Here is a 22,996-nt window from a genome sequence, read left to right as displayed (position 1 = left end):
TCTGCATGGGTAGTAGCTGAGTCAGACAATTTAGTTTTCATGCATCTAATTAACCTATTTCTCAGCGGCGCCGCCTGCCTCGACCTCCTCACCTAATTGGCTATCACGTTCAGAAAAGTTAGGTAAATCAGGTCGGAATCCGATGGAGAGTGAGTGCATTGTTCAAGATGGTTAAACAAAAGGCAAGACCAAGAGGTGCACAAAAACGCCGCAGAGAATCTTTATCTGATCAAGCTCGTGCCCAATTACTGAAGATAACCACATCAGCAAAGCTACGACCTCGTCCTCGACTGACCAAACACCTTCGCAAGTGGAAGCTAGGAGGCCTACTTATGCAGCCACCACTAGCAAGCTCCCAGTCCCGACAGAGACCTCTCTGCACGGGCCCAGCAATTACAGTGGCCTTGCTCCTCCACTTCTTTCTCCCCTCGAAAATAGTGACAGTTCCTCTAGTGAGAGTGCCGGCCTTCCTCCTCCTCTCCCAGAAAACAAAGCTGATGACTGCCAGAGACACAACGGCGCTCATGGGAGCGACCCTCCTTCTGTGAACATTGGTAAGCGAGTGATGAGATGGATAGCCCCGACAGCGTGGAGTCCGAGATCCAATTTATAATATAAATAGGCTACCAGCTAAATACTGTATATAGATATAGATAGACTACTAGGTGAGTCTGCATAATGTAACAATCCAGTGGAGGCTGCTGAGTGGAGGACGCTCATAATAATGGCAGGAACGGAGCAAATGGAATGGCATCAAACACATGGAAACCATGTGTTTGTATTTGATACCATTCCACTCATTTCGCTCCAGCCATTACTATGAGCTCATCCTCCCCAATTAAGGTGTCACCAACCTCCTGTGTAACAATCCCTAGTAAGCTATTGTTTTGCTGGTGGACTGATTGGGGGGGGACTCTGACTTTGCGGGGATCCAGATAAATATTCTAGTGCTGGCCACTAGTGCTGGCCCAGTGCAGACAAAAACGTGATTTCCCTGTGTTTTATATACACTGAACAAAAATATAAACGCAACATGCAACAATTTCAAAGTTTTACTGAGTTACAGTTCATATAAGGAAATCAGTCAATTGAAATGAATTCATTAGGCCCTAATCTATGGATTTCACATGACTGGGAATACAGATATGCATATGTTGGTCAGAGATACCTTAAAAAAAAAAGGAAGGGACGTGGATCAGAAAACCAGTCAGTATCTGGCGTGACCATCTTTTGCCTCATGCAGCGTGACACATCTCCTTCGCAGAGAGTTGATCAGGCTGTTGATTGTGGCCTGTGGAATGTTGTCCCACTCCTCTTCAATGGCTGTGCGAAGTTGCTGGATATTGGCGGGAACTGGAACACGCTGTTGTACATGTCAATCCAGAGCATCCCAAACATGCTCAATGGGTGACATGTCTGGTGAGTATGTAGGCCATGGAAGAACTGGGACATTTTCAGCTTCCAGGAATTGTGTTCAGGTCCTTGCGACATGGAGCCGTGCATTGTCATGCTGAAACATGAGGTGATGGCGGCGGATGAATGGCACGACAATGGGCCTCAGGATTTCGGCACGGTATCTCTGTGCATTCAAATTGCCATCGATAAAATGCAATTGTGTTCGTTGTCCGTAGCTTATGCCTGCCCATACCGTAATCCCACCGCCACCATGTGGCACTCTGTTCACAACGTTGACATCAGCAAACCGCTCGCCTACACAACGCCATACACTGTCTGCCATCTGCCCGGTACAGTTGAAGAGCACACTTCTCCAGCGTGCTAGTGGCTATCCAAGGTAAGCATTTGCCCAATTAAGTCGGTTATGACGCCAAACTGCAGTCAGGTGAGGATGACGAGCACACAGATGAGCTTCCCTGAGACGGTTTCTGACAGTTTGTGCAGAAATTCTTTGGTTGTGCAAACCAACAGTTTCATCAGCTGTTCAAGTAGCAGGTCTCAGACGATCCCGCATGTGAAGAAGCCGGATGTGGAGGTCCTGGGCTGGCGTGGTTACACGTGGTCTGCGGTTGTGAGGCTGGTTGGATGTACTGCCAAATTCTCTAAAATGACATTGGAGGCAGCTTATGGTAGAGAAAGGAACATTTAATTATCTGGCAACAGCTCTGGTGAACATTCCTGCAGTCAGCATGCCAATTGCACGCTCCCTAAAAACTTGAGACATCTATGGCGTTGTGAGACAAAATTGCACATTTCAGTGGCCTTTTGTTGTCCACAGCACAAGGTGCACCTGTGTAATGATAATGCTGTTTAATCAGCTTCTTGATATGCCACACCTGTCAAGTGAATGGATTATCTTGGAAAATGAGAAATGCTCACTAACAGGGATGTAAACAGATTTGTGCCCAAAATTTGAGATGGAACATTTCTGGGATAGTTTATTTCAGCTCATGGAACATGGGACCAACACTTTACATGTTGCGTTTATATTTTTGTTCAGTATATATTTCCACACTATGAGGTTGGAATAATAGTATGAAATTGTGAAAATGATTATAATGACCTTTTAGTGTAAGAGCTGTTCGAAAAGACCGCCTGAAATGTCAGCCTGTTTTGGTGGGAGTTTTGGCCTTCCATGGTGACATCACTCATTGGACCTGCATTTCAACCTTCCCTTCGAATCAGGGACCGACTCTTTAGCCAATCAATCATGGTCAGACTAACCATATCTGGGGCCCTGCATGGGCAAGAACCTTTCATTGTCATCAATATCTAACTTTGAGTTTTGATCACTTATTGACTACTTATCCTTACTGACTACATAAGAATATTGAAAGTCATTTACTATTTCAACATGTCTATGTTATAGATAGAACACAAAAAGGACAAAACAAAGACATTACTCTCTCTCCTTCTTTCCTTCTTGTCTGTTCCTACTTTATAATACAGTAATAATGCCTCTGTCTTTACATGGTAGTGGCAAACTAGTAGCCATAGGCAGGTAAAGTGTAAGCTCGAACACGCAATGGCACAGACACTGTCAGAAGGGGGCGCTATTTACATAGCTCATGGCCTCCCAAACTATGAACAACGAAGGGTCAAACAAACAATACCGCTATAGAGCAGGCTTGAATACTCTTCCCACAGATTCTGTTTACAGCTAAGAGTTACTTCGACAATCTTCTATAGCCACATCTATCTAGATCACATTTTTATTTGAGTAATTTGCTAACATACACATTTAACATATCATCTTTTCACATATAATCATATTTGTACACTGATTCTTCATATCCTTCATACTACTAGGTTTATACGTTTTTGTACCAAAATAAATGATCCTATCTTTACATGGTAAACAGCAGGTGGACACTGAATGTGTTGTAGTTGTTGTCATCGTTGTAGATCCAGTGGGTTGGCCAGAGTTGCATGTAGACGTTTACATTACATTTACAGTTTAGTCATTTAACAGACGCTCTTATCCAGAGCGACTTACATGAACATTATTGCTTAATGGTCCGGTCAGTAGCTAACTAGCACTCTCAAGTCGCTGCTAGCATAGTCATGAAAAGGGGCATGAGGGAAGCCCTACAATCAGGGGCGCAACTTTCACTGGGGAATGGGGAACATGTCCCCCCCCCATTTCTAAAACCAAAGTTGCGCCCCTGCCTACAATATTACGTTTTTCTAAGTAGTGAGAACGCAAGGGAGCAGGCAATGTTGAAAGACATTTTGTACTTTTCTTAAATTTAGTTTTGTAATTTGATAATACAAGCAGACAACAAGAAAATTGTGTTTGAAAAAGGTCACGTTTTTGCTGTGAGACAATGGGGTAACCTAGGTAGGCCTAACCATAGGTTGTTTCCCCCACAGGCGGGATTGAAAACTATGTCGAAAAGGGGATAATGTTAACTAACTTAGCTAGGTAGTTGGTTGGTTGGAGAAAAAAGTACATTTGTTCTACTTACCACTATGTTTAGCCAACTGTACAAAGTTTTTTACAATAGCTTGCAAAGTAAACATTATCAGCTAACAGTAGGCTACGTCGACATGTCGGGATGTTTTACAGTATCTAAGTCTGTAGAACTATAGTCTGAAACTAGGGTCCGGGGACCCCTGGGGGTTCACAAGGGGGTCCCAGGCGATCTTTATACAGGGCCTATAGAATCAAAACAGGATCAATCATAATTAATCCACTACAAACTTCACCTTCATTTTCTCTCCTCAGTTCCTCCACCTGGCTCTCAGTGTTGGTTTTCATGGCTATAAGAGATGCTTCTTGGACTGAAATTGCTAATAAAAATATGAACTTATGTTATGGAAATAGATTAATAACAATCACTTTTTTTCATAGAAGAGCCTACCCATTGGACACACACTGGTTAAAACAACATCGTTTCCATATTATTTCAATAAAATTAAGTTGAACCAACGTGGAATAGATGTTTAATTGACGTCTGTGCCCAGTGTGTACCTTGATTCCTTCTCTTAAGCTCCTCCACCTGGCTCTCACTGTCTTTCAGTCTGGTCTCCATGGTAGTCAGGTCTGACTTAGCTTGTCTCATCTCGACTCTCTGCTCCGCCATCATAGCGCTCATGTCTCTCAGCACAGTGGGGATGTCAGGCTGGCAGGTTTGTAGAGAGCGTGTCGAGGCATCAGTTAATTATCTCAGGTTTTCTATCTCTATATCATTCCCACTGCCTCGATCTTCAGTGTCTTTCTGAACCTGTGCCCCAGACACATAAGAGCACAGCATCGTCAGCAGAACCACAGTAATCTCTATTCTCTTCTTGAAGAGTTCTGTTTGGGTCTTAGTTCGCTCTTTTATATACCCTCGCCTGTTGAACCATTACCAGGTGATATCACTGACAAGTGCAGGAGATATGAGAAGATGGAGAGGTATATTAGTTTACGAGATTCAAAGTAAGAGATGTATTATGTTGCGGCAGTACATCGCTCATATTGACACTTGCAAATAATACTGTATGGCGCAATTATGACGATCGTACTCACTCCACAAAATTGTGTCAGAGGGTTAATTAGTTGTCTTTGTCTTTATTACAGTAAATACATACAGTATTTGCTCAAAATAGACAAAGTACATTAATTATATAAATTAATGTTGCTGTGCCTGGTGAGTAGATGGCAAGGCTTTGTGTGTACAGGCTTGTTTTCGCTTATCACAAAACTCAAAAGATTATAATAATTGATCTCCACAGGTGAAAACAAATTAAATAGTAATTATTTGTGAAACCAATTAGTATTCTGTTGCTGAATGTGTAGGAAAATAATGTAGACTTTTTTATACAGTATGTCATATCATCGTCCTCATTAATTAATTAATTAATTAGCCTGGATTGGTCCCTATCAAAGGCCCTCTTGTCAAGAGCTGATTTAAAATTATGTCCATAAATGATCTTGTCCTCCTCACATCGTGAACAGCAGGTTGCCACTGAAGGTGCTCTAGCGGTTATAGTATGGAAACTACATCTCCCACTTCCAGCAGCAGGGAAACTCCATTAGAGCAGATAATAGCACCAGTATCTTGAGCAGCATGTGCCATAAGTATATGCTGTCTATTCTTCATCAGAGCAGCTGCTGTGCCAGGTGACCCAAGCCCAGCACCATAGAACTTCAACAGCTATGCATTGTAGATTAATTAACTGACTCCATTGAGATGCCCAATGTGTTAGCATTATAGCATACCTGTGTTTGAGTTATAGGCATTGCCAATATTTGTCCAAAGACCAGAGTTTTTACATACATACATATATATGTATGTATCTTCTTTTGTTGTTGTACTTTTACCCCTTTTTCTCCCCAATTTCAGGATATCAAATAACATTTTATTTGTCACATGCGCCGAATACAACAGGTGTAGACCTTACAGTGAAATGCTTACTTACAAGCCCTTAACCAACAATGCAGTTAAGAAAAAATAAAGTGTTAAGCAAAAAATAGATTAGAAAAATAACAAATAATTAAAGAGCAGCAGTAAAATAACAGTAGCGAGGCTATATACAGGGGGTACCGGTACAGAGTCAATGTGCGGGGGCATAGGTTAGTCCAGGTAATTGAGGTAATATGTACATGTAGGTAGAGGTAAAGTGACTATGCATAGATAATAAACAGAAAGGAGCAGCAGCATAAAAGAGGGGGTGGGGGGACAATGCAAATAGTCCGGGAAGCCATTTGATTAGCTGTTCAGGAGTCTTATGGCTAGGGGGTAGAAGCTGTTAAGAAGCCTTTTGGACCTAGACTTGGCGCTCCGGTACCGCTTGCCGTGCGGTAGCAGAAAGAACAGTCTATGACTAGGGTGGCTGGAGTCTTTGGCAATTTTTAGGGCCTTCCTCTGACACCGCCTGGTATAGAGGTCATGGATGGCAGGAAGCTTGGCCCCAGTGATGTACTGGGCCGTACGCACTACCCTCTGTAGTGCCTTGCGGTCGGAGGCCGAGCAGATGCCATACCAGGTGGTGATGCAACCAGTCAGGATGCTCTCGATGGTGCAGCTGTATAACTTTTTGAGGATCTGAGGACCCATGCCAAATCTTTTTAATGTCCCGTTGGTAGGATAGTCTTGATCAGCGCTCATCCATTTTGTTATCCAATGATTGTACGTTGGCTAATAGGACTGATGGTAGAGGCAGATTACTTCTTTCAAAACAAGTACATTTTCAATTGACTGAGTACAACAAACATATTCACAAAGTCTCTTGTTCACTGCACCAAATCAATCCTACAATTGGCATACATATTACATCTAAGTATCTGCTTTTCACAATGCATTATTCACATCCCTTTTGATATGATTTTCTTGTGATTTGTTAAAATACATACAAAATATTACTTAATCAATTAGGTCAAAACTGATAACTAGTAAAACAAATTGTATAGTGTATACCAAAAGTAAAGTGTCTAGTTTACATATGCACAGTGTACAAACCATTATGAACACCTGGGAAAACGTAAGAAACTTCTTAAGAAAAAAAAAGTTCATAAAACTGCATAAAACACCCACATACACACTCCCACATACCCCTGCAATTCCTCAACAATACCTTAAGATTTAATGATTTTAATGGTTTAAAATAATAAATACTGAAACTTTCAGATGAAGTTTGTGAGTGAATTAAACATGTTCAATTGCTTGCATTAGCTTATTCTCTCACTGCCCTGAGTTTAAGACAAGGGTTTAGCTATCTTGGAATTAAGAACAAATCCAATAACTTTATTTTCAAGAATCTAGTTTCTTCTTATGTTTCTCTTTAAGCAAAAAGTTAAGACATTTCCAATAACCTTTTTGAGGAATAGCAACTTTGCTTAACTTTCTTTATAAGTCTATAGTTAAGGAAAAATTGGCAGCCAAGAAGAAATTCTTAAACCTTAAGAAGGTTTTGTGAATCTCGGCCCAGCGCTTTCCATTTCATACTGTAGACTGACCAGGTGCATCCAGGTGAAAGCTATGATCTCTCATTGATGTCACTTGTTAAATCCACTTATATCAGTGTAGCTGAAGGGGAGGAGACTGGTTAAAGAAGGATTTCTAAGCCTTGAGACAATTGAGACTTGGATTGTGTATGTGTGCCATTCAGAGGGTGAATGGGCAAGACAAAGGATTTAAGTGCCTTTGAACGGGGTATGGTAGTAGGTGCCAGGCGCACCGTTTTGTGTCAAGAATGACAACGCTGCTGGGTTTTTCACACTGAACAGTTTCACATGTGTATCAAGAATGGTCCACCACCCAAAGGACATCCAGCCAACTTGACACAACTGTGGGAAGCATTGGAGTCAACATGGGCCAGCATCCCTGTTGAACGCTTTCGACATATTGTAGAGTCAAATCAAATGAAATTGTATTTGTCACATGCGCCGAATGCAACAGGTGAAATGCTTACTGACAAGCCCTTAACCAACAATGCAGTTTTAAGAAAATATTTACTAAATAAACTAAAGTAAAAAAAGTAACACAATAAAATAACAATAATGAGGCTATATGCAGGGGGTACCGGTACCGAGTCAATGTGCGGGGGTACAGGTCCATTCCCCGACGAACTGAGGTTGTTCTGAGGGCAAAAGGGGGAGGGGGAGGGGGAGGGGGGGGGGATGCAACCTCCTCTACATCTGTGCTGACCAAGCCATCACCAGCCAAAACTGAAAATGCTTGCTGGAGCTTTAATATGTTCTGCATTTTATTTCGGAGCAGCACAGAGGCACCCAGGTGAAAGCGTGTTGGCTCGGCCTCATACTGCCCAAGAGCAGCAAGGGCCTCTTCAAAAATCCCCAGCTCTCGCTGGCAATACAAAAGGCCATTTTGTAGGTCTGCCTGTATAAGGTGCCTCTCCTCCGCTGCCCTAAGGCACATGTTATGCAGCATCACTGCACGCTGCTTTGCCCGGAGCAGACTGTCCCCCAAGCTGTTGTGGAGAACATCCTCATACTCCAGTCTTGGGGGGAGTTGAGGTGACTTGTTCCTTCAATTGTAGGTGTTGATCTGCTGTTTTATTCTCTCCGATGTCCGCTTGATTTTTCTGAAGAGCCGCACAGCAATGGTTTGTCCATCAGAATAAAAATAAATAAAAAAATGGTAAAGAAAATCTTCAAGTTTGATTGATAGAAATCTTTCATATAGTTCAAAGCACCTGGGTGAATGAGACTTAGATAACAACAGCAGTGATATGCCAGGGTGTGATGCAGTGTTCAACAACACTGAATTGGCTGCAGTACCTGCATACTTTCTGACCAGGCCACAATAGAAAGAGTGCTCCAGGACAAGCCTATGGATTGTGGCCAGCAGACAGTGAGTCTTCATAGTCTGCAAACTTTCCAAAATTGCTGCACAGTGTTGAAGAGACCAGCGTACAATCAGGTTTCTCTTCTCCATGGCCTTCAACCTTTTCTCCAGGCTGAAAACGTGAACATTTATGTTAGAAGGTTTAAAACCTATATTGGCCAGCCCCAATACAGTGGGACAAATATGATGGAGACAACATCCTAAAAAAGCTATTTACTTTTCAAGCTGAGTAGTCAACTGAGCGTTCCTATCATCGGTGATTGACGGGGACATCATGACAGACATATCAAATATTATACAAACATATAAGCGAAAATATAACAGTATGAAAGCATCTCAGCATAAGACTAACCTGTTAGGAAGGGAAAATCCATTTGAGTGTAGAGTGGATTACGCAGCGTGAAGTGCTGGCACACAGGTCAGAAGACTTCATGTAGAATAGATTAAGCACGGGAGGGGGAACTCATGTTTCTGGGATATGTAGTGGAAAGGGGAAGGTGACAGCAGGATGTGGTGATACTAGGCAAGTATTAGATGGTACATTATAACAATTGCAACAATAATCATCCATTAGCCAAGATGCCCAAAATATTCCTGTCCCATGCTTTTTGAAGCCCAAACATGCTTGTTGAAGCCCAAACGTGTCATCACCTGTCTCTGGAGGCATTTCACACTACTTAATGTCCATGCGAAGTACAACTTCCTACCCATAACCGTCTTTAGATTCCCTATAAGAAAATAATTGAGTGTAAGCAAAGTAACTCCACTAGTCATGCATTATGATACAGTAGATAAGTATGTGTCCTATGTATCAGATCATTTAAATGTAATTAATATTATATTTAGAATAAATCAAACTTAGTTGTCGTTGTCTTGTTTTTCTTTACAGATGTAATCTTTTAGAAGAAAAAGAGCCACGCTGGTTTACAGAGACCTGACTAGAGGCGTGATAGCACCTACACCCCTGCCATCAACTTGGATCGGTGAGAAAGTTGCTCTGTTCAGTTCTGTTCAACTTAATTTAACCAGGATAGTCCACTCAGTAACAATTGTCACTACTCTCTAGGGCAGGGGTGTCAAAGCGTCGGCCCGCGGGCTGGATCAGGCCCGAAACGGGTTTAATCCGGCCCGCGAGATGAAAAAAAAAAAAAAAACGTTTAAAAGTATAAAATGCGCTGCAATTTTTCAATAAAATAAACTGCTGTTCCAATTGCGTCCACTGGATGGCGCAATAGCAATTGTGTTAAGCAAGCAAACTGTTTATACCGGGGCAGAGCAAGTAGGTCAAGCACGTGCAGCCAATGAGCTACTTTGTTTTGCCCGCCGATATTTATTACGGCTTCTACTTTTAACATTATGTGCTTTGGCACCCTCATTGCCCCAATATGTCTCTGTCAAAAAAGAGAAAAGTGGACGAGAGTGTTCCAAGAAAAATGGTCATCCTATTTAATCACGGAATTGAATGGGAAAGCTGTATGTTTGGTGTGTTCAGAGCATGTTGCAGTGCTGAAAGAATATAACCTTCGTCGCCACTATGTGAGTCTTCATGCCGACAAATATGACAACTTTCAAGGACAGCGGAGATGAGAGAAGGTGAATGAACTGTTGGCGGGTCTGAAGAAACAGCAGTCTGTGTTTACTCACAGCCGAGACATCAGTGACGCTGCAGTGAAAGCTAGCTACCTCATTGCTAATGAAATCGCAGTGGCTTCAAAACCATTTAGTGAGGGTGAATTTGTAAAAACATGCATGATGAAGGCAGCGGAGATTGTGTGCCCTGAAAAGCGGCAGGCTTTTGCAAATATCAGCCTGACAAGAAACACAGTTGCAGACAGGATTTCCGATCTTTCAGTGGATTTGGACAGCCAGTTGAAGCAAAAAGTAAAGTCATTTATTGCGTTTTTGGTTGCAATTGATGAAAGCACGGACATTACAGATGTTGCACAACTGGCCATTTTTTCATCCGCGGAGTTGATGACACATTGACCGTCACCGAGGAGTTCGTGGAGTTGGTGCCGATGACAGATACAACGACAGCAGCTGATATTTTTACCGCACTCGTCGGCGCGCTGGACAGGGTCGGAGTGGACTGGTCCCGCGCTGTCAGCCTGGCTACAGATGGTGCGCCCTCAATGATCGGGAAAAAAGCAGGCGTTGTGACAAAGTTCAGAGAGAAAGTGCAATCTGCAAATGGAGGACGTGATTTTTTGACTTTTCACTGTATTTTGCACCAGGAGGCTTTGTGTTGCAAGTCATTAAAGATGGATAACGTCATGAAGGTGGTCATCCAAACTGTTAATTTCATCCGATCCAGAAGCCTGAATCACCGTCAGTTTGACAGCCTTCTCAGAGAGAAAGACCACATCTATGGCCTGCCATACCACACTGAGGTAAGATGGTTAAGCCGAGGTGCTGTGCTGAGGCGTTTCTTTGATTTACGAGAAGAAATTGAACAGTTCATGGAAGAAAAGGGCAAACCAGTGTTAGAATTTCATTCCGCAGAATGGATGCCGGACCTTGCATTTATGGTGGATGTTACAGAGCACCTGAATAACTTGAACAAACAGCTGCAAGGGCGCAACAAAGTTGTCACGCAGTATTATGACAGCATACGTTCTTTCAAGTTGAAGCTGTCATTGTGGGAGACGCAACTTGCCGGGTGGTGATGCAGCTCACTTCCCCTGTCTGAAAAATGTGTGCGCGACCCAACATGTGGCAGACATGAAGCGGTTCAAAGATAAAATAACGGGACTGTTACGGGAGTTTGAGCAACGCTTTCAGATTTATGTTTATATGTTTTTATGTTGATGTGCTATTGTTTTTAATTGATTTTATTTTATTTGTATATTTAACCTATTCTTGACTCTGTGGTTCTTGCACTTGTTTGGGGAACAGGATTTCATTATTTTTATCTACATTTCTGCCTGAGAAATGACACCCTGATATAGTTCTGTGATCTGTGATATACTTCTGTGAATCACTGAGGCATTGTGTGTTTGTGTGTTCTTTGTCCTCAGAACTTTCAAATAACTTGAGGTGTTGTATGATTAATAGTGATGTTGTGCTTTTGGACACTGTCCTCAGGCTCCAGCTTTATGTTTATATGTTTTTATGTTGATGTGCTATTGTTTTTAATTGTTTTTATTTTATTTGTATATCTGCACATGGGGACAAAGATCGTACTTTTTGGAGAAATGTCCTCTGGTCTGATGAAACAAAAATAGAACTGTTTGGCCATAATGACCATCGTTATGTTTGGAGGAAAAAGGGGGAAGGATTGCAAGCTGAAGAACACCATCCCAACCGTGAAGCACGGGGGTGGCAACATCATGTTGTGGGGGTGCTTTGCTGCAGGAGGGACTGGTGCACTTCACAAAATAGATGGCATCATGAGGAAGGAAAATTATGTGGATATATTGAAGCAACATCTCAAGATATCAGTCAGGAAGTTAAAGCTTGGTCGCAAATGGGTCTTCCAAATTGGCAATGACCCCAAGCATACTTCCAAAGTTGTGGCAAAATGGCTTAAGGACAACAAAGTCAAGGTATTGGAGTGGCCATCACAAAGCCCTGACCTCAATCCTATAGAAAATGTGTGGGCAGAACTTACAAACCTGACTCAGTTACACCAGCTCTGTCAGGAGGAATGGGCCAAAATTCACCCAACTTATTGTCGGAAGCTTGTGGAAGGCTACCCGAAACGTTTGACCCAAGTTAAACAATTTAAAGGCAATGCTACCAAATACTAATTGAGTGTATGTAAACTTCTGACCCACTGGGAATGTGATGAAAGAAATAAAAGCTGAAATACATAATTCTCTCTACTATTATTCTGACATTTCACATTGTTAAAATGAAGTGGTGATCCTAACTGACCTAAAACAGGGAATTTTTACTAGGATTAAATGTCAGGAATTGTGAAAAACAGAGTTTAAATGTATTTGGCTAAGGTGTATGTAAACTTCCGACTTCAACTGTACATTATCTACATTTTTGACTGGGATTACATTTTTTTTGCCAGAAGTTGAAAGGTTTGTTGGCAACATAAAATACATTACCTTCCATAACTCCAACTGGTGGACAATGTTGGGAGTGCTGTGTGTTCTCACAGCACAGGTGGCACAGAAATATTTATCTGAGCCACAATCCCCACAGCGTCATAGCTCAGCCTCCTCCAAAACTCTACACAGACTGCAGATGGCGTTGGGTGGAGGACATTCCTGCTCCTCTGCAGGCATGTGGAGTAGCTCCCTCAACCCCTTCCAGGCCTCAACATCCGCTGTCTTCCTTTTTTTTATGCTGGTGGAGGAGGTGCATCACTACAGCTGGGCACAACTTCTGCTGCAGAGGGAACCGGCTCTGTTCTCCCAGTACTCCCTAGAGCAGGGGTGTCAAACTCATTTTAGCTCAGGGGCCACATGGAGGAAAATCTATTCCCAAGTGGGCCGGACCGGAAAAATCATGGTATATATAACTTAAAAACAACAACTTCAGATTGTTTTCTTTGTTTTAATACGATCAACATACAACATAAAGCTGGAGCCTGAGGACAGTGTGTCCAAAATAGTACAAGCACAACATCACTATTAATCATAAAACACGTCAAGTTTATTTGAAAATTCTAAAGAAAAAGAACACACAAACACACAATGCCTCAGTGATTAACAGAACTGTTTCACAGATCACAGAACTATATCAGGTGTCATTTCTCAGGCAGAAATGTAGATACAAATAATGAAATCCTGTTCCCCAAACAAGTGCAAGAACCACAGAGTCAAGAATAGGTTAAATATACAAATAAAATAAAATCAATTAAAAACAATAGCACATCAACATAAAAACATAAAGCTGGAGCCCGAGGACAGTGTCCAAAAGCACAACATCACTATTAATCATAAAACACCTCAAGTTATTTGAAAGTTCTGAGGACAAAGAACACACAAACACACAATGCCTCAGTGATTCACAGAAGTATATCACAGATCACAGAACTATATCAGGGTGTCATTTCTCAGGCAGAAATGTAGATAAAAATAATGAAATCCTGTTCCCCAAACAAGTGCAAGAACCACAGAGTCAAGAATAGGTTAAATATACAAATAAAATAAAATCAATTAAAAACAATAGCACATCAACATAAAAACATATAAACATTAATCTGAAAGCGTTGCTCAAACTCCCGTAACAGTCCCGTTATTTTATCTTTGAACCGCTTCATGTCTGCCACATGTTGGGTCGCGCACACATTTTTCAGACAGGGGAAGTGAGCTGCATCACCACCGGCAAGTTGCGTCTCCCACAATGACAGCTTCAACTTGAAAGAACGTATGCTGTCATAATACTGCGTGACAACTTTGTTGCGCCCTTGCAGCTGTTTGTTCAAGTTATTCAGGTGCTCTGTAACATCCACCATAAATGCAAGGTCCGGCATCCATTCTGCGGAATGAAATTCTAACACTGGTTTGCCCTTTTCTTCCATGAACTGTTCAATTTCTTCTCGTAAATCAAAGAAACGCCTCAGCACAGCACCTCGGCTTAACCATCTTACCTCAGTGTGGTATGGCAGGCCATAGATGTGGTCTTTCTCTCTGAGAAGGCTGTCAAACTGACGGTGATTCAGGCTTCTGGATCGGATGAAATTAACAGTTTGGATGACCACCTTCATGACGTTATCCATCTTTAATGACTTGCAACACAAAGCCTTCTGGTGCAAAATACAGTGAAAAGTCAAAAAATCACGTCCTCCATTTGCAGATTGCACTTTCTCTCTGAACTTTGTCACAACGCCTGCTTTTTTCCCCGATCATTGAGGGCGCACCATCTGTAGCCAGGCTGACAGCGGGACCAGTCCACTCCGACCCTGTCCAGCGCGCCCGACGAGTGCGGTAAAAATATCAGCTGCTGTCGTTGTATCTGTCATCGGCACCAACTCCACGAACTCCTCGGTGACGGTCAATGTGTCATCAACTCCGCGGATGAAAAAATGGCCAGTTGTGCAACATCTGTAATGTCCGTGCTTTCATCAATTGCAACCGAAAACGCAATAAATGACTTTACTTTTTGCTTCAACTGGCTGTCCAAATCCACTGAAAGATCGGAAATCCTGTCTGCAACTGTGTTTCTTGTCAGGCTGATATTTGCAAAAGCCTGCCGCTTTTCAGGGCACACAATCTCCGCTGCCTTCATCATGCATGTTTTTACAAATTCACCCTCACTAAATGGTTTTGAAGCCACTGCGATTTCATTAGCAATGAGGTAGCTAGCTTTCACTGCAGCGTCACTGATGTCTCGGCTGTGAGTAAACACAGACTGCTGTTTCTTCAGACCCGCCAACAGTTCATTCACCTTCTCTCATCTCCGCTGTCCTTGAAAGTTGTCATATTTGTCGGCATGAAGACTCACATAGTGGCGACGAAGGTTATATTCTTTCAGCACTGCAACATGCTCTGAACACACCAAACATACAGCTTTCCCATTCAATTCCGTGATTAAATAGGATGACCATTTTTCTTGGAACACTCTGCGTCCACTTTTCTCTTTTTTGACAGAGACATATTGGGGCAATGAGGGTGCCAAAGCACATAATGTTAAAAGTAGAAGCCGTAATAAATATCGCGGGCAAAACAAAGTAGCTCATTGGCTGCACGTGCTTGACCTACTTGCTCTGCCCCGGTATAAACAGTTTGCTTGCTTAACACAATTGCTATTGCGCCATCCAGTGGACGCAATTGGAACAGCAGTTTATTTTATTGAAAAATTGCAGCGCATTTTTATACTTTTAAACGTTTTTTTTTTTTTTTATCATCTCGCGGGCCGGATTAAACCCGTTTGCGGGCCTGATCCAGCCCGCGGGCCGTACGTTTGACACCCCTGCCCTAGAGAGTAGTGACAATTGTTACTGAGTGGACTATCCTGGTTAAATTAAGTTGAACAGAACTGAACAGAGCAACTTTCTCACCGATCCAAGTTGATGGCAGGGGTGTAGGTGCTATCACGCCTCTAGTCAGGTCTCTGTAAACCAGCGTGGCTCTTTTTCTTCTAAAAGATTACATCTGTAAAGAAAAACAAGACAACGACAACTAAGTTTGATTTATTCTAAATATAATATTAATTACATTTAAATGATCTGATACATAGGACACATACTTATCTACTGTATCATAATGCATGACTAGTGGAGTTACTTTGCTTACACTCAATTATTTTCTTATAGGGAATCTAAAGACGGTTATGGGTAGGAAGTTGTACTTCGCATGGACATTAAGTAGTGTGAAATGCCTCCAGAGACAGGTGATGACACGTTTGGGCTTCAACAAGCATGTTTGGGCTTCAAAAAGCATGGGACAGGAATATTTTGGGCATCTTGGCTAATGGATGATTATTGTTGCAATTGTTGTAATGTACCATCTAATACTTGCCTAGTCCAGTGGTTCTCAACCTTTTTTTGTCATTGTAGGCGCAACCACATCTTGCTCTGCCCATAGTGCCCCCAAAGTACCCCCTCATATGCATTTTAAATGTAGGCATATCATATGAAAAGAGTACCCACTTTGGATATTGGTTCCTGGTTATATGAATGGTGTAAGCATTGGCCATTACATTAGCTTTGTAAATCAGATTTTAAAAATAATGCAATTACGTACCTTCGACGAAAGGAAAGGACGTCAGAAGATTTTCTTCTAGTTTTAGTTCCAGCACAATAAAATTGTAATTACCGCCACCAACATATACGGGGTGTAATAACAGCCGTGATTGATGCTTTTTGCCTTCTCGGAAATTACGATATGAAATGTTTATTTGAACCTTCTGACCAACTAGTGGGTCAGGCGGCGCCCCACTGTCTGATCCATATCGCGTGATTTCTGATGATTTTTCTCGATGGGGTGCCAGATCAGAGGCAGTAGGGATGACCAGGGATGTTCTCTTGATAAGTATGTGGATTAGACAATGTTTCTGCCCTGCTAACCATTCAAATGTAACGAGTACTTTTGAGTGTCAGGGAAAATGTATGCATAATTTTCTTTAGGTAAAGTAAAAGTAAAAGTAGTCAAAAATATAAACAGTAAAGTTCAGATACCCAAAAAAAGGACTTAAGTACTACTTTCAAGTATTTTTACTTAAGTACTTTACACCAATGTAAATATGACATTATTACACCCCCCTCCCTCCTCAGATCATTGGCCACCCCAGAATATAGCCTCTGTCCCGGCCTGCGCTACTGGCAGGCCCAGCCGCGCTACATTGGCCAAACCGGCCGCGCCTCTAGCAGTTCAAGGTAGAAAGAATGCTGTAGAGTGGATAATGCCAGATATTGGATAATCTAGGGTCAGTTTTACATTTCCCCCCCACATTCTGTGTCTACGGGCACCTTGTCTGGAGCCTCTGTTTCACCCGCCTGTAGGGAATACATAGAGTAGGAGGAATGAGTAGGTTTCTAATATGTATTCCGTATAACCACATTTTGTTTAGGTCCGTGCTATCCGGGATCCTTGGGATGTCTCCCCCCCCATTGAAGTTTACATTTAAAATGGTGAAGGTAAGGGTTAGCGTTAGGACCGTTTTGTTTGTCTACGTCACGCAACTCCCACAATCTGTCAGATTCAAGATGGCTGCCGGGGATAACAGCGGCAGGCCTCCCTGCCTAAATTTATCAGGCCCAGGGCCTTTAGGAAATGGTCAGCCCAGCAACAGTGCTTATTCAATGCCTACGTCCAACGGCGGGCCTGCTGGTGCGGCAGGAGGGGCTCAGGGGGCTGCAAGGCGCCCCAACCCGCAGTCGGGGCCTGGCGGAGGTGAAAGCGCCGGTGTTGTTGCTGGAATTCCACATAACGCGAATCAGCAAGCGCTAGTTCAAAGCGCTTCGGCAGGAGAGATGGCGACCTCCGCTACGAACATGACAGCGACTGCGGCATCGAATGCGTCCGCTGCGAGTATACCAGCGACCCATTCCTCGTTATCGTCAGCACCAGCGGCCGCTGCTGTTTTGGTGTACCGGGAGCCCGTGTACAACTGGCAGGCTACGAAAAGCACCATAAAGGAACGGTTTGCTTTCCTGTTCGATAACGAGGTTCTGAGTGACGTTCATTTTCTGGTGGGGAAAGGTATGGGAGTGCAGCGAATACCCGCACACAGGTAAGAACGAACGTGTCTTTCCCTTATTATAACTATAGTTTGTCAACAAAGGATGGTTAGTAGAAGGTTCAGAAATTCGTTTTGTGTTTGTTAATCCAAGCGACTTTGATGCATAGTGGTGAAAGGCATTGTTTTGACGTCTTTTCGCTTTTTGTTTTGGTTAGATTCGTTCTTGCTGTGGGCAGCGCAGTCTTCGATGCCATGTTCAACGGGGGTATGGCGACCACCTCAACGGAAATCGAGCTGCCAGATGTCGAACCTGCAGCCTTTCTGGCATTACTGAAGTAAGAAATGCCTTCTGGTTTAGAGATGTTCCTATCATAATAGGCCAGATATACTCACATCCAAAGTGTTTTGCACAAAAAGTGTATTGGCATTATATAGTATGCAGAATGCAGCCTTACACTGACCTGGTATTGAACCCAGGTCATTTGTGCCACAAGACTGTTAGTCCACTGAGTGTATAGGTCCCCTGCTATCAGTCATCTAATCTTGTACCCCTCCAGGTTCCTGTACTCTGATGAGGTCCAGATAGGGCCTGAGACGGTGATGACCACTCTGTACACGGCTAAGAAGTATGCAGTGCCAGCCCTGGAGGCCCACTGTGTGGAGTTCCTCAAGAAGAACCTGCGGGCAGACAATGCCTTCATGCTGCTCACTCAGGTATTACTGTAATGTCTGTCTGGGGTGCAGTGTCTAAAACAAGTCAATCACCAGTGTCTGATTGTGTGGCCTGACCCAGTATCAAAATAACTCCACTACAGTCTCTCTGATTGTCTCAAAACAATAGCACTCGTCAGTCCCAAAGCAGGATTCGTATGGATTCTTGGTCAGTTTATGTAAGTAAACTACTGTTTACTGTGTGTGAGTCTCTGATCGATGTACAACCGTGTGTGTTTCAGGCTCGACTGTTCGATGAGCCCCAGCTTGCCAGCCTGTGTCTAGAGAACATCGATAAGAACACTGGAGATGCACTCGCCGCTGAAGGCTTCACTGACATAGATCTGGGTATTGTAGTTCACTCTGGATTTTGTAGTTCACTCTTCATATTGAAATGCATTCTTGAAATGCTCATGGCAATGTTTCCGTGTATCATGACGACTTCTCTTTCCCTCCTTTTCACTCTCTCTCCCCTTATATCTTTGTCATCCCTTCTTTCCTTCTCTTCTACCCCTCTCTCTGTCTTCTTATCCTCTTCTCTCTTTCCATCTTGTCCACTCCCTCCATCTTTCTACCTCCTCTTTCAGATACATTGGTGGCTGTGCTGGAGAGGGACACTCTGGGGGTGAGGGAGGTGCGTCTGTTTGTGGCGGCGGTGCGCTGGGCAGAGGCAGAGGCCCACCGGCAGCAGCTACAGCCCACCCCAGAGAACAAACGCAGGGTCCTGGGCAAGGCCCTCGCCCTGATCCGCTTCCCACTCATGACTATCGAAGAGTTTGCTGCAGGTAACACACACTGTTAGTAATTTTTGCACTATCAGAATACAGAACCTTTGCCATCCCCTGCAGGAGTTATGTGTATGTCTCTTTCTCACTACCTCACGCTGACGTGTCCTCCTTTCCCCGCTGTGTGTCTCCAACCAGGGCCGGCCCAGTCTAGTATCCTGACAGACAGGGAGGTGGTGAGTCTGTTCCTTCACTTCACAGTGAACCCAAAGCCCCACGTAGAGTTCATCGACCGGCCTCGCTGCTGCCTCCGGGGGAAGGAGTGCAGCATCACACGCTTCGGACAGGTGGAGAGCCGCTGGGGCTACAGCGGAACCAGTGACCGCATAAGGTGAGAACACACAGACCCAAATTGAACTATGACCCACGCATACGCACACACAGGGATACTAATTTAATTAGAAAAATATTGCCTCAGGACATCATCTATCCCTCCTAGCCTCACCTATCCTCTCCTCCTCTCCCAGATTTTCAGTGAACAGGAGGATCTTTGTGGTGGGCTTTGGCCTCTACGGCTCCATACACGGCCCCACAGACTACCAAGTCAACATCCAGGTAATGTCCACCTCAACTAACCAAATCAGTCAATCAATCACATTTAATTTGTATAGACAGAATACATTGGAACAAATAGACTCCCTTCTCCTCCCTCTGAGATATTTGTCTCTCCTAAATCATTGAAGAGAGTATGTATGTTCCTGTGTATACGTGTATGTCAACTGTGTGTTGGGGCAGAATGTGTGACGTCTGTGTCCCAAATGGCAACCTGATCCCTTTATAATGCACTGCTTTTGACCAGGGCCCATAGTAGTGCACTATAAAGAGAATAAGGTGCCATTTGGGACTCAGACGATGTTTCTATAATGTGTCCCTCTCGTCCCAGATCATTCATACAGACAGTAACACAGTGCTGGGTCAGAACGACACAGGCTTCAGCTGCGACGGCTCATCCAACACCTTCAGAGTCATGTTCAAGGAGCCGGTGGAGATCCTGCCCAACGTCAACTACACAGCCTGCGCCACACTCAAGGTACAGCCTTTACTGGTTTTGATGGTGTTATCTCCTCACTGGATAGCTGTGGTCCTGTTCTGGCTATGTGAGTAACCACAGTGACGCTTTTGGTATCCCTCTCTTTATTCACTCTTCCTATCTCCATCCCTCCCTCTCTTGTTCCCCTCTTTTCTCATTTCTCCCTCCCTTTCTCTCTCAGGGTCCTGACTCTCACTACGGGACCAAGGGCATGCGTAAGGTGACCCACGAGTCGTCCTCAACCGGCATCAAGACCTGCTTCACCTTCTGCTACGCTGCGGGCAACAACAACGGCACCTCTGTAGAGGACGGACAGATCCCCGAGGTCATCTTTTACACATAGTCCCCTCTGACCTGACCTTACCACCTCAGAGGGCTCGGGGATCACGGGACTGCTGAGAGACTCTGGCCCTGTTTGAATATGTATCAAATGCCTATCTTCACCCTGTGGACCTTCCTTGGTGATGTACAGTATATCTGATCGTAGGTGATTGGTGGATTGTTGAATGTACTGTAGTATAGTGGAAGCCTTGCTTTCACGCACCCAGACCTGTCAGTGGTGAGGGCACAGAGGTTGGGAGAAGGCATTTGTCAACTATTCAAACATGGTCTTTTTCTTTCTCTCAACTCCCCCTTCCGTTACCCACCGACTGTGGAGAGGAGCCTGTTTGATGTTGGGGGAGGGGGGGGAGTAAATTCTGAGTCAGCTTGTTTAACTGTTACTATGACAATCATCTTGTCTGCTGAGGGAGAGAAAGGGAGGACTGGGCCTCCATACTCTGGCTTCCAGAGTCCTGGGGTTAAGCCCCAGAATGGACTCGGGGAAGAGTCTTAAACTGGTCAGAACTATTTGCATGGGAAAAGGAGGAACGCTTGACATGTATTTAAGTACCACCCCCTGTCTGCCTGTAGCCAAAAGCATACGAAGGAATGAGATGTATCCAGGGGCTCTAATGTATGTACAGACTGTTACACTACCAATCAGAAAGGTTTGTTCAAATAGGATCCATCTCTTAGGTCAGTGCTGATCAGTGACCCACCATACTTCACTGGCTCCATTCCAGTCCCTATACCTTTCCCCTTGACCTTCAGGGTGCACAAATATGAATGGACTGGATAAATGTAGTGGAAGTTCTCTACTCAGCCTATTGAAGGGCTGGTGGGAGCAATCACCAGCTTATACTTTTCCTATCTCTTCAGATCTGTACCACAGAAGGGAATAAGAGACTGGAATGGAATTGGGCCTCTTTGTCCATTCCACACTGGAGTTGTGATGGAAATAACCCAGTCTCTCCCAGCTCCAATGGGGAGTCACAGCACAGGGTCATGTGACAGTCTGGAGTTACACAATAGAGACTAGTGGCCAAAAAGCTGTATTAGCATGGCTTCCACCATTTTTAATGTAGTCAACTGGGTGGGACTTCCAACTTCATTGGCTGATCCTTCCTGGTGACCCTGTTGGAGTCATGTCCAACCGGATCATCAGGAGGGATCAGCCAATCGTGAAGAAGAATATTGACTACTTCAAAATGGCGATAGCATGGGCAGCGCCATTGAGGCTGTCATAGACGCTATAATGGCACAGATAAAGATGAGTCCTATCTATGAATTACACTAACAAAACGTGGGGAAATATCTGCACTCTCCACTACCTGATATTTTATAAAGACATTTCAACCATCAGGTCTCCATAATGAAATGTCTTCTCCCAGGATATTCAGCACTCAAAGCTTTTGGATTTGTTTGTTCTGCCTGTTTTAACATGGATTTACAATAGCTCTTATTCATCTTAACAGCCTTGTCTTGAAATGTCCAGGTGGAAAAAGTATTTCCTTTCACAACAGAAGTTTATGGGTTGTATATTATACTGGCATTTAACATTAATGTAGTTTGAATTCACAATGGATTAAAAGACGTTGAAAAGTTTGTGGGATTGTCCCTTTTAATTATTTCCATGTTCATTCAGATTGTATCAGGTGGAAGACACAAGGATACAGGATGTTCAGCACCTGGTAAGGCTTTGTAACAACTCTAGCCATTAAATGATTTACAAGTGCTTATACATAAACCTAGGGCTAGATTCTATCAGATCAGCGCTAGCCGACATCCGGATAGTGGTTGTTTTTGGCGGTGGAACTGTTTTAGACCTGTCAAATGGTGCGCGAGCGTTGCAAAATAAATGTACGTTATTCAATCGTTGCATTCAAAGTGCTCGCGCATGTCTGCGTAGCCAGGCTCTAAAATATAACATGGTTCTATTTGTGACGCTTGACGAGCTGCAAGTCCCGCCTCTCCCATCTCCTCATTGGTTTTTAGGAGCATATACACACGTGGGTGATTGAAAGATGAACTGAGGTCCACACTCCAGTCCAGTTGGTGGTGGTAATGCACCTTAAAGCTGGTTGCCAACTGCCATATAAAGTCCAAAGAAGACTGAAGGCGGATAGATTACTAGAAACTAACTCTGTTTACCCTTTTATATGTGGATTAATTGTTGGAGTAGATGACCTTGTGCATTTCAGGTAAAATAACAACCCACTGTTTATATCCCAGGACAAATTAGGTAGAAACAGCAAGCTAGCTAAATTGCAATGAATGTTTAATGCTTTTCGACCTGTCCCCAAATTAATATAGTTGGT

General features: G+C 43.5%; 1 protein-coding gene and 1 long non-coding RNA gene across 2 annotated transcripts; one reads left to right on the top strand and one right to left on the bottom strand.

Annotated features, from left to right (window-relative positions):
• Window positions 1-8,053: 8,053 nt before the first annotated feature.
• On the bottom strand, window positions 8,054-16,781 carry LOC121581573. Its single transcript, XR_006003225.2, has 5 exons — window positions 16,394-16,781; window positions 15,709-15,802; window positions 12,809-13,127; window positions 9,103-9,221; window positions 8,054-8,862 (listed from the first exon to the last, which is right to left on the bottom strand). It is a non-coding gene; the product is annotated as an uncharacterized LOC121581573 (long non-coding RNA).
• Window positions 16,782-16,931: 150 nt separating this feature from the next.
• LOC121581195 (BTB/POZ domain-containing protein 2-like) lies at window positions 16,932-21,829 on the top strand. Its single transcript, XM_041896644.2, has 9 exons — window positions 16,932-17,882; window positions 18,047-18,166; window positions 18,389-18,545; window positions 18,785-18,890; window positions 19,130-19,327; window positions 19,466-19,658; window positions 19,795-19,882; window positions 20,211-20,357; window positions 20,539-21,829. Exons 1-9 carry the CDS (start codon window positions 17,173-17,175, stop codon window positions 20,698-20,700), a joined length of 1,881 nt encoding a protein of 626 aa, XP_041752578.2. The 5' UTR covers window positions 16,932-17,172; the 3' UTR covers window positions 20,701-21,829.
• Window positions 21,830-22,996: the final 1,167 nt, after the last annotated feature.

This window comes from Coregonus clupeaformis, chromosome 14 (genome assembly GCF_020615455.1).
Source record: "Coregonus clupeaformis isolate EN_2021a chromosome 14, ASM2061545v1, whole genome shotgun sequence".
Taxonomy (NCBI): Eukaryota; Metazoa; Chordata; class Actinopteri; order Salmoniformes; family Salmonidae; genus Coregonus; species Coregonus clupeaformis.
Note: the sequence above shows the minus strand (reverse complement) of the source record. Positions and strands in the feature narration are given on the sequence as shown.

Bases quoted from the DNA above. Each gene is read 5' to 3' on its own strand.
- LOC121581195 (XM_041896644.2), top strand. From the start codon at position 17,173: ATGAGTAGGTTTCTAATATGTATTCCGTATAACCACATTTTGTTTAGG. The intron at 17,883-18,046 runs GTAAGAACGAAC...TGTTTTGGTTAG, and splicing joins CAGCGAATACCCGCACACAG to ATTCGTTCTTGCTGTGGGCA. The intron at 20,358-20,538 runs GTACAGCCTTTA...TTTCTCTCTCAG, and splicing joins CAGCCTGCGCCACACTCAAG to GGTCCTGACTCTCACTACGG.